Source organism: Pongo pygmaeus, chromosome 18 (assembly GCF_028885625.2).
Source record: "Pongo pygmaeus isolate AG05252 chromosome 18, NHGRI_mPonPyg2-v2.0_pri, whole genome shotgun sequence".
In the NCBI taxonomy this organism is placed as follows: domain Eukaryota; kingdom Metazoa; phylum Chordata; class Mammalia; order Primates; family Hominidae; genus Pongo; species Pongo pygmaeus.
This window is the reverse complement of record NC_072391.2, coordinates 33231735-33242664: the sequence shown is the minus strand read 5'-3', so window position 1 is coordinate 33242664 and position 10930 is coordinate 33231735. Positions and strand designations below refer to the sequence as shown.

The 10930-nt window shown below is 56.9% G+C and overlaps 1 protein-coding gene across 3 annotated transcripts; it reads right to left on the bottom strand.

The window, feature by feature from the left end:
• Positions 1–3392: 3392 nt before the first annotated feature.
• TGFB1I1 (transforming growth factor beta 1 induced transcript 1) lies at positions 3393–9641 on the bottom strand. Of its 3 annotated transcripts, none has more exons than XM_054453537.2 (11): positions 9119–9641; positions 7764–7879; positions 7586–7638; positions 7342–7484; positions 7057–7144; positions 6838–6943; positions 6536–6730; positions 5117–5290; positions 4746–4827; positions 4299–4447; positions 3393–4041 (listed from the first exon to the last, which is right to left on the bottom strand). In XM_054453537.2, the coding sequence occupies exons 1-11, from the start codon at positions 9129–9131 to the stop codon at positions 3775–3777; spliced, it is 1386 nt and encodes a 461-aa protein (XP_054309512.2). In that variant the 5' UTR covers positions 9132–9641; the 3' UTR covers positions 3393–3774. The 3 variants fall into 3 exon arrangements, with proteins under 3 accessions (XP_054309512.2, XP_063510351.1, XP_063510352.1); XM_063654281.1 differs by having other exon boundaries at positions 9097–9354; XM_063654282.1 differs by lacking the exon at positions 9119–9641 and adding an exon at positions 8871–9106.
• Positions 9642–10930: the final 1289 nt, after the last annotated feature.

Below are 10930 nucleotides of genomic sequence, written 5' to 3'. Positions count from 1 at the left end.
CTGAGAACAGGGAGCACACTTCCTCCTCCCAAGAGCAGCCTCAGACAAGAAACTCCAGGAGGAGCTGCAAGTCAGGGTGTCTGGAAACTGTCACAGTATATGACTTCCAAGGTGGGTCATGCAGGTATATGGGCGGGGCACCCACGGTGTCTGCTTCAGGGGGTGATGAGTTTAAAGTGCCTGAGAGAAATCCAGTGCCAAGTGTCAGAGGACACGTGTGTGTTACAGACACTTCAGATAAGGTCCCTTCACCACGGCCGTCAAAGGCCTTCATGATGTGACATCTCCTTCCTCTTTGGCCACCCCATTGCTGGCTCCAGTCCAGCCACAGTGGCCTTCTTTCTTCCAAGGCATCAGACTCTCTCCTCCCTGGCCTTTGCACGTGCTTCCTGTCTGCCGGGAATACTGTCCTTGGCGCCTTGCACAGCCGGCTCCTTCTCCATGTTCGGCTCTCAGCTGAGACCTTACATTTTACTACCTGGTGAAAGTAATCTCTTCCCCACCTCCCCAACTTAGTTCTCTATTTCGTCCGTTGTACTCTCTCTCTTCCCTTCCTTCCTGGTTCCTTCCTTCATTAACAAACACGTATGGAGACTGGCTATGTACTGGACCTGTTCTAGACACCAGGGAGAAAATGGTCAGCAAAACAAATGCACTGCCTGCTCTCGGGAGCTTCTGTTCCAGTTGCAGAATCAGATAGAAGCCAGAAACAATAAGGGCCAGGCGCGGTGGCTCATGCCTGTAATCCCAGCATTTTTAGAGGCTGAGACAGGGGAATCATCTGAGGTCAGGAGTTCGAGACCAGCCTGGCCAACATAGTGAAACCCCGTCTTTACTAAAAATATAAAAATTAGGGCTGGGTGCAGTGGCTCACGCCTGTAATCCCAGCAGTTTGGGAGGCCAAGGCGGGCAGATCACCTGAGGTCAGGAGTTCAAAATCAGCTCGACCAACATGGAGAAACCCTATCTCTACTGAAAATACAAAATTAGCCGGGTGTGGTGGTCCATGCCTCTAATCCCAGATACTCAGGAGGCTGAAGCAGGAGTATCGCTTGAACCCAGGAGGCGGAGGTTGCAGTGAGCTGAGATAATGCCATTGCACTCCAGCCTGGGCAACAAGAGCGAAACTCCATCTCAAAAAAAAAAAAAAAAAAAAAAAGCCAGGCGTGGTGGCACAAGCCTGTAATCCCAGCTACTCAGGAGGCTGAGGCAAGAGAATCTCTTGAACCCAGAGGTTCAACCTCAGGAGGCAGAAGTTGCAGTGAGCCCAGATGGCACCACTGCACCCCAGCCTGGGCAACAGAGCGAGACTCTGTCTCAAAAAAACAAAAACAAAAACTACTTGCAAGAGCACTGCGTGCTAGGAAGGAACTAGGGAGGCGCCGTGGCATGGAAACCAGGGAAGCCTTGGCTTTAGCTAGGCCGTCGGGAAGGTACCGCTCCTTCATCATGCATGTCACCTTTGTACTTGGCTGTCATCTGTCTCCGCTACTAGACTTCAGCTCCCTGAAAGCAAGGGTCATAGCTGCTTGGTTCCCCATTGTCTCCCCAGAGCCTGGCATAGGAGTGCTCAATAAATATTTGGTGAATGAATGAATGCCAATTTGGGCATCCTCAAGATAGGGAGGTGGTTACGGGCTGGGGTTGGGGGGACATTCTTTGGGGAGAATATGTGGAAGGGGAAGAGCAGGAGACCTGGGAAGACCATGGGAGAGGAGCCTTAGAGAGGAAGAGATCTGGGGGCCTGGGAGGGGCTGGGGCCAAGGACGCCTCACCTTTTCCTCATGCCCATACATGCTCCCTGCGGCTTCTAGCTCTTCCTGATGAGCTGGAAAGGGCTCTGAGGACCTATCATTTCCAGCACCAGAGGTCCCTAGAGTCTAGACCCAGGCGGCCACCCTGGGACTTGGGGACTCAGATGGAACCTGAACTTCTTCACACCTGAAACCCTTGGCTCCATCTTCCACACCTGAAAACCCCTGGCCCCATCCTTCTGTGCTAGGACTTGGCTCAGGTCCTGGGTGTCAGTTACTCCAGGAAGCATCCCTTGACTCCCAGTCTGGGTTAAGAAGCCACCTTCTGGCTTCTACAGCCCCCAGTGCTTCCGTCAGTCACAACCTGGCCACACCAAGTGTCATCCTCTGTCCAAGTATCTGCCTCCTCAGCCTGGGGCTCTCCAGGGCAGTGAACCTGACTCATCTCTGGACCCAGCACCACCCAGCACAGGGCTAGGCCGGGAGAAGCCTCAGGTGGTGGCAGATAGGCCAGCAGGGACAGCAAGTAATGGCTCTGAATGTGCTGATTGTTCTGCCTTGACTGGGACACCTGGGGGTGGGAGTGAGAAAGGGTTAAGCTGAGGCCATAACTACATGAAACATTCAGGTGATCCAAGATGTTGTGGGTCAATAGTAAGAGGGAAGCTGTCCCTTAGTGCCCAGAACCAAAAGGTGAGCCCAGCTGGCACTCTGGATAGAGCTCCATCCCTCAAGGCCCTTTAATAGGGGAAAAAATCTGGGAACCAAAGGCAGTGCAGAAGGGGAGCAGATTAAGTTCTTTCTCTCTCCTTCCTTCCTTCTTTCTTTCTCTTTCTTTCTTCCTTTCTTTTCTTTCTTTTTTTTTTTTTTTTTTTTGAGACAGAGTCTTACTCTGTTGCCCAGGCTGGAGTGCAGTGGCGCCATCTCGGCTCACTGCAACCTCTGCCTCCTGAGTTCAATTGATTCTCCTGCCTCAGCCTCCAGAGAAGCTGGGATTACAAGCCTGTGCCACCATGCCCAGCTAATTTTTGTATTTGTAGTAGAGACGGGGTTTCACCATGTTGGCCAGGCTAGTCTCAAACTCCTGGCCTCAAGTGATTCACCCGCCCTGGCCTCCCAAAGTGCCAGGATTACAGACATGAACCACTGTAAGCGCTTATTTCAAGAATAAAGGGAAGGGCGGGCACAGTGGCTCACACCTGCAATCCCAGTACTTTGGGAGGCCAAGGCGGGAGGATCGCTCAAGACCAGGAGTTCGAGGTTGCAGTGAGCTATGGCACCACTGTACTCCAGCCTGGGCGACAAACTGAGACCTCATCTGTTAGGACGAAACAAAACAAAATATAGAACTGAAGAAGGAGTAATGAGGGCGGGAAGATTCAGTGGGGCCCCAGTTGGAGCTCTTGTCCTGGCTCTGCCACTATCTGTAGAGTCCTGCGCGGGGCGCCACCCTTTCCAGCTTCAGGCTCATCTGATACTTGAAGTAGGAAGTGCAGGAGTGGCTACCTGCAAGGGCTGAGGCTGCAGGTCCCGCTGCGGCCACAGGGCAGTGGCCTAGAGACGGACGGGGACAGAGCCAGCGCGGGGGCGGGGCGTCAGGGCCAGGCTCCTGCGCGCATTCAGAGACAGCACCAGGGAGAGGTGGAATGCGTGTGTTTATGTAGGTAGAAAAAGTGCACAGAACAGTGAGGGTGCAGGGAGCAAGGACGTCCTGGCCTGGCCTCCGATTCGCTGGAATTGCAAGGACCCTCCCCCAGTCAGGGGGCTCCCTCAAGGGTGGGAATAGAGTGGAGGCCCGCACGGGAGCTCTCGTGTGTGTGCGATCCACTTTGTGGGCGTGTGGGTTTAGGTCTGGCTGGGCCTTTTCCGAACTTGACCCTTGAGGACTCATAGTACCTTAGGGGCGGGGCTCTCCAGTGGGTGGGGCCTCACGCTCTGAGAGCAAGGCCTCGGGGTCTGGAGGACCCGGCTTTTCCGGGAGGGCGCGGTCTCCGGCGGAGAGGGCGAGCCGAGCGGGCTGTCAGCCGAAGAGCTTCAGGAAGCAGGGCTGGCAGTAGGGCTTGCCGGCGCGCTCCTGGAAGGAGCCCTTGGTGAGCGGGCGCAGGCAGAAGGTGCATGTGAAGTGGTCCGGGTGGAAGCGGCGACCCAGGGCCGACACGCAGCGGCCGGTCACGGGGAGGCCACACGTGGCGCACAGCGAGCCGCGCCGTGCGTGGAAGTGGTTCTCGCACAACGGGCGGCCCTCGTGCTCGAAAAAGCTGCCTCCCGAGAAGGGTGCGAAGCATTCCTGGGGAAGGGAGGCCGCGAAAGAGGACAGACAGGTCAGCGGCCACTGCCAGACAACGCGCGTTACTAGCGGATAACGCCCTGGGACCCCGCAGCCCGCCCTAGACGCGAAGAATCCCGTCCAGTGGGACCCTGCCCGGAAAACTCGCCCCACCAGAGGCTCCTAGCAGCGCCTCCCGTGACCCGCCCCCCCAAGGCCCCGCCCCCTGCCCTGCACCCTTGACCCGCCCCTCCAACGCCCCGCCCCGCAGCTCGCACCCTGCAGACGAAACAGTCCGGGTGCCAGAGCGCGCTGAGCGCCGAGATGTAGTTATCCAGGATGGGGCCCTGGCAGCCCTGGCAGCGCGGGGCGAACAGCTGCAGGAAGTCCCGGCGGCAGTAGGGGCGGCCCTCGCGCTCGTGGAAACCTAGGAGAGGGAACCGAGTGGGCTGAAAGCAAAGTGTGCGGGTGGGACGCGAGACCCACAAGACCTGAGATCTGGGGCCGAAGAAGGGGCAGTTCGAGGGAGCCTTGGGGAAGGAGGAGCCGGGTCTGGGGCGGGACAGAGCAGGAGGGCTCGGGTCCGGAGTCTGTGTGGGAGAGGGCAGGGCCAGAAGAGAGCAGAAGGAAAACCATGGCCTTGAGGACTCCGGAGGTCGGAGGGGCTGGGGCGAGACGTCGAGGGGACCCGCAGCTTTTAAGATGGGAGTCGAGTTCACTCTCACCCTCATCTCCGAAGGGCTCCCCGCAACTGACGCAGCAGAAATGCTCTGGGTGCCAGTGAGTGCCCAAGGCGGTCACCATCTTCTGCAGGGAGGGAGAGGGCACTCAGCGCGCCCTCCGTGCCTTCGCGCCTTCCTCTCCCGCGCAGAACCCTGGTGACTGGACTAAGGCATGCGTGAGGGGAGGGGGAGAAGATCTAACTAGGAACGTGGGAGTCAGAAAGGAAGAGTGGAGTCCAAGGGGCCGTGGACATTGCCAAGGGGAAGGGGTGGGGTGGGATATAGCGGGTGGGGCGGGACCCATGCGGTGGAGGCCCGTCCCACAGCTCTCCGGGTGAGATAGGGCGGGCTCGGTGCGGCCGGGCGGGGCTCACGTGTCGGATGGGCTGGTTGCAGAAGCCACATCTTGGCGAGAAGCGCTCAAAGTAGCACTCGGGGCAGAAGGGAGCTCCATCCTTCTCGAAGAAGCTGCTGCCTCCCAGGGCGGTGGAACAGCCTCCGCAAACGAAGTGCTCGGGGTGCCAGGCGCGTCCCAGAGCCGTCACCACCTGCGAGTGGGAGGTGAGGCGGGTCAGAGCGGCTCTGACAGCCACATGCCCAGTGAGGCAAGATTTACGCGGCGCTTTTCGAGTCCTCTGAGCGATCAGAATAAAGAATCCAGTGTTCGAGATCACGCAGCCTGTAAGCGATGGAGATCTAGCCCCCGTCTTCCAGCTGCGCTCCAGGATTGACCTATACATGAGGCACAGCAGGCACAGCGCCTGGAGCCCACAATACATTTAGGGGCCCATAAAAACGATTTAATTTTTTTAAAATCAGAATAAGATCAGGCTGGGTGGCTCGTGCCTCTAATCCTAGCATTTGGGAGGCTGAGGTGGGAGGATTACTTGAGCCCAGGAGTTTGAGACCAGCCTGGGCAACATGGCGAAACCCCGTCTCTACAATAAATAAATAAAATTAGCCGGGCGAGGTGGCGGGCGCCTATAGTCCCAGCTACTCGGGAGGCTGAGCTGGGAGGATCGCTTGAGCCCAGGAGGTCGAGGCTGCAGTGAGCCACAATCGCACCACTGCACTCCAGCTTGGGTCACAAGAGTGAGACTTCACCTCAAAATAAATAAGAGGGAGGAAGTGAAAAATCCGTTTTTAAAAATTCAGAATAAAAAAATGAACTAGAAGAAAATGCTCTAATATACAATAATAACATACCCATCTTTACACCAACACAGGCATAAAAATCTATTTATTTTAATGGACGAAGGGACTCATGAAGATGAAAGTGCCTATGATCCACAAAAGTCACAATGCCACCCTCCTTTGCTGAGATGGGCAATTCTGGGCTGGGAGTCAGGTACTTGATCTAGCTGGGGGCACTAGGTTAACCCCTAGGCACAGCTGTTGTCAATCACATCTGCTCAGTCAATAAGACAAGGACCAGTGAACCCAGTCCAGACTCTGACGGAGGAAGAGACAGACTTTGTAGATGCCTGAGAGATGGTGGGTGGAGCCACAGAGTGTTTTGTGAAGATCGGATGAGATGAGGGTTTGTAAAGGAGCTGGCACAGTGCCTGGCACACAGTAGGACCACAATAAATGGTAACATGGTTGGAATTTTCACCCTACCACTAACCTGCTGTGTGGTTCAGAGCTTCAGTTTCCTCATCCATAAAACATAAGTAATAATGATACCCACTTCCCAGATTAACTTACTAAAAGTGAACAGCATAAAGCCCGGCTCTCACTAAAGATGGGTCTGTAACAGGTCTCTGCCTCCCTTCTCACAAGGCTCCACTTACTTGCCCAGCAATAGGTTTATTGCAGGAGCCACAGAGGCCCTTGGCCTGGGTGGGAACACCCCGGCGGCTGAGGTCGGACTGCAGCAGCCCCAGCATGGTGTCTAGGCTGCCCTTGCCAGTCGGCTCTGGTGGGGATGGGGAGCCCTCGTTTGTGGAGCTTGCCACCGGTGGCTGGGTTGGCCCAGAGCCTGGAAGCTGCAGCGGAGAGAACATGAGAATTGAGTCAGCAAGGCAGCAGATGTGGAATTGTCTAGAAGGGGTTGGGGAGCCACAAATGGACACTGGCCCACTGCCCAACTCACATGGTTTTGAACACGGAAGTCAGAGAGCGAGGCCATCAGTCTATCCAGCTCCAGAGTGGCCGAGGTGGCAGAAGGCTTTGGGAGGCCAGGAGACGGGCTGGAAGGGCTGTGAAGAACATGCTTGTGTCATCTCAGAGCCTCCCAGAGCAATGCTCCCTCTAGTGACTCAGACATCCAGGACTTATCTCCTCTCAGCCCTGACAACGACGCCAAACTCACACGCTGGGTCTTTTCTTGTCTTCAGACTGGTCTTCCTTCTGCTCTCCTGAAGCCACCTTGCTAGATGGGAACTGAGACATGATTTCATCTGGAGAGAGGAGAGGAGAACACTACATATAGGGCCATACTCAATGCACCCTCCCACTTGAGGCTTTAGGTCCCTTTAACTGCCACTCTGGGAAGTGTATTCCTCTTAGTCTCTGCCCCACCCTTCCCTCCCCTGCTCCCATCCCCTTCCCTTCCCTGCCCCCATCGCATCAAGGCCTCTCTCAGTCACCCTGGTACCTGTGATGTTGAACTGGGTGGCATTAAGTTCCTGAAGCAACCGATCTAGCTCACAGAGCCCAGTACCCAAGACACCGCTGGAAGAGGAGAATGGAGGGGCCGCCGGGGCTGCAGGCTTTGGGGACCGAGGCTTGCATACCGTGCTGGGAAGCAGAGTGGGAGCCTGGGTTCAGGGGTGGGGAATCCAAGCCTCCTCACCTGAGACTCAGTTGGCCGCCTATGCCCTGGTTGCCAGGCCCCTCACCTGTACAGGTGGTCCTTGTCCCCCGAGGCTCCTGAAGACTCCCCAGACCCTGTCTACAGAGCGGAGACGCACAGGTGGGATGACAGGCCTGCACTCTGCGCCACTCAGGCTGAGATCCCCATAGACCAGGCCGAGCCTGGCCCTAGTGGCTGCCCCAGTCCCCAACATCCGATCTCACCTGTGGCTGGTGGCCATAGGATGGGGGAGGGGTGAGAGGCTCCGCAGGGCGCTCTTTGGGAGCCCCTGGCCTTGGCATGTGCGAGGTGGTAGTCTCCAGGTCAGAGAGCAGGGCATCTGCAGGAAGAGGCCATCAGGGAGAGAGACAGGGGTCACGGTTAGATCAGAAGATAAGGTTCCCAGTGGACAGTACTGGAGAAGGACAGAAGCCAGTATTAAGAGAAGAGGTCACAGGGCCAGAGCCAGGCAGAGCACTGCTCCAAGGGTAGCAAGGAATATTTATGACCAGAATATCCCAGTTGCTCATGCCTGGAGCCAAGCACAAACCCAGCCTCCTGATTATTTTATTCTCCCCATCTTCTCTGATGCAGTCAAAATGGGCTCTTCACCCAAGCCAAATTTGGCTCCCCTCCAAATTGCTCCATTGGCCCAGTGCCTGGCCCCCAGCTTTCTGATTGGACGCTCTCTCTTCCATGCTCGTTAACTCCTCCCTCTACCTACACAGGCCCCGCCTAGCCTGGCCACTCCCAGGCCCCTGAGTCCCGCCCTGCGCTCCTCACTGGTGCTTCGCTGGGACCTGCCTTCTGATTGGCTGCTTCTCTGCGGTACAGCGTCAGTTACCCCTACCGAGCAGCGCCCTCTACCGCCAGGGGCCGGAAGCCCCTGTCTCCCGTGGAGCGCACAGCCTTCCAGCCCCAGGCTTCGCAGGGACGACGAGATACCTGGGTCCCCCTTCCGGACAAGACACCTCTCTCCATCCCTGCATCCCCAGATCCGGGTCTTTTGAGCCCTTTCACTTCCAGAACCCAGAAGTCCTGCCCTCAGTCTTCATCTCTGAGCACCCGCGTGAAACCCTGAAGGCTTCGCGGGCGCCTAGGCACTCCTGAGCTACTATTCTCTTCCTTGCCTCAAGGACCTGACCCTCATCGTGCTCAGGAGCCCTTAACTCCTCCTCTCCCAAAACTCTGGTGCAGGCAGGCCCGCTTTTTTTCTCCAAAACTTGATGCCAGACTTTCCCGTGCCCTCTACTTTCCCGGTCCCCGGGCCAAGGCCTCTTTAACCCCTCCCTCCCCAGAGCCCCGCGCCCGGGCGCCCGCGGGCGCCGCACCTCCCGTTCCATCTGCCGCAGCCTGGGATGGAGGAGCAGAGCGAGGGAAGAAGGGAGGGAGCGGCCGGCCCAGGAAAGGCAGGAAGGGAGAGGCAGGAAGGGGGACGTGGAGTTGGAAAGGAGGCGCGGGCAGAGGCGAAAAGCAGAAGTAAGAAGACAAGGATGGGGAGATGCGGGAGAGCGACGGCGGGGAGGCAGCTCTGGGCAGCGGTGAGGGGCCACGGACCCGGGGATCCGGCCCCACTCACCCAGGTCCTCCATGGCGGGGCGCGGGCCGGTGGCGCGGGGCGAACAGGGCGGGGGCCGTGTCCGGTGGGGGCGGGGGGCGGGGGACGTCCGGGAGCTGGAAGCCCGGCCGTGACCATGTAAGGAAGCCGGGACCCGCTGGGATGGGGATGGGGGGGCGATGAACGGGGGAACCCGAGGTGGGGGCGTGGAAAGGAGGGAGCGCCCCGGCCCACCCGAGCCCAGCCCGCCGGCCTGCCGCGCAGGCGGCCACACCCCAGCCTTGGCCTCAGCTGCAGGGAGCCCCAGGAGGCCAGAGCCAGAGAGAAGTGGCTTCTCCAGACCAAGCCCCAGAGCGGCTCCCTAGAGAGACTTACAGACACGGACTGAGGCCCCCAAGCAGACACCCCTCAAAGCCAGCGCCTGAGTCCTAGACAAGAGCCTCCCTCCCACCCATGCCATTCCTGGGAGACTTGTCCCAGACGGAATTTGTGGACTGGTAGCAGGAGTGATGTTCTAAGGCTCAGTTAGACCTCAGGTTCAGAGACCTTCCCATCAGAGACCCTGACAGATAAATAGAGGCCCCAAGAGGCATACATACCAGACACAAAGAAATCTGAAGGACGGGGACAGACACAGTGAACCCACCCACAGACTCTACACTAGGACCTTCCCTCCAAGACTTGGTCATAGACACACGTAAACTCGAACCCGGGCGCAAGCCCCTTGCAAATTTGGGGAAAACACTCCCAGGCAACCAACCCCCAGCCAGCCTGCAAGACAAAGCCCTTCCTCAACACTGAGGTGGCCCAGGCCTGCTCTGAAACAGCCCTTTCCCAAGTTACTGATGAACGCAGAGCAGAAAGCAAGACACAGTCTCCAGCCACAAAGTAGCAAGGCTGGACTGAGACCCTGAGAAACGAGGTGGAAATGAGAGGCCCTAGAGGTAATTATGGACAGACAACTGTGCTGCAGCCACTCTTCTGGACAGATCTGAGCACTGGACTGTGGGTCTCAACCCAGCAGCAAATCGGAACAACGTGGGGAGCTTTCTAAAATGCCAGCCGGGCATGGTGGCTCACACCTATAATCCCAGCACTTTGGGAGGTCAAGGCGGGCAGGTCACTTGAGGTCAGGAGTTCGAGACCAGCCTGGCCAACATGACGAAACCCCGTCTCTACTAAAAATACAAAATTAGCCGTGCGTGGTGGTGGGAGCCTGTAATTCCAGCTACTTGGGAGGCTGAGACAGGAGAATTGCTTGAAGCCTGGAGGCAGAGGCTGCAGTGAGCTGAGATTGTGCCACTGAACTCCTGAGCGACAGAGGAGACCCTGTGTCAAGAATAAAAAAGAAAAAGAAAAGAAATGGGCAAACGACCTGAATAGACAGTTCAAAGAAGTTATATAAATAGCCAATGATTACATGAAAAGATCCTCAACATCATTTGTCCCCAGAGAAATGCAAATCAAAACTACAATGAGATGCCACATCATACCTATTAGGATGGCAATAACAAAAAAGACAGGTAATTAGGCAAGGAGCAGTGGCTCACGCCTGTAATCCTAACACTTTGGAAGGCCGAGGTGGGTGGATCACCTGAGGTCAGGAGTTCGAGACCAGCCTGGGTAACATGGTGAAAACAGTCTCTACTAAAAACACACAAAAAATTAGCCAGACATGGTGGTGGGCACCTGTAGTCCCAGCTACTTGGGAGACTGAGGCAGGAGAATCCCTTGAACCTGGCAGGTGGAGGCTGCAGTGAGCTGAGATTGCGCCACTGCACTCCAGCCTGGGCGACAGAGTGAGACTCCATCTCAAATAATAATAATAATAAT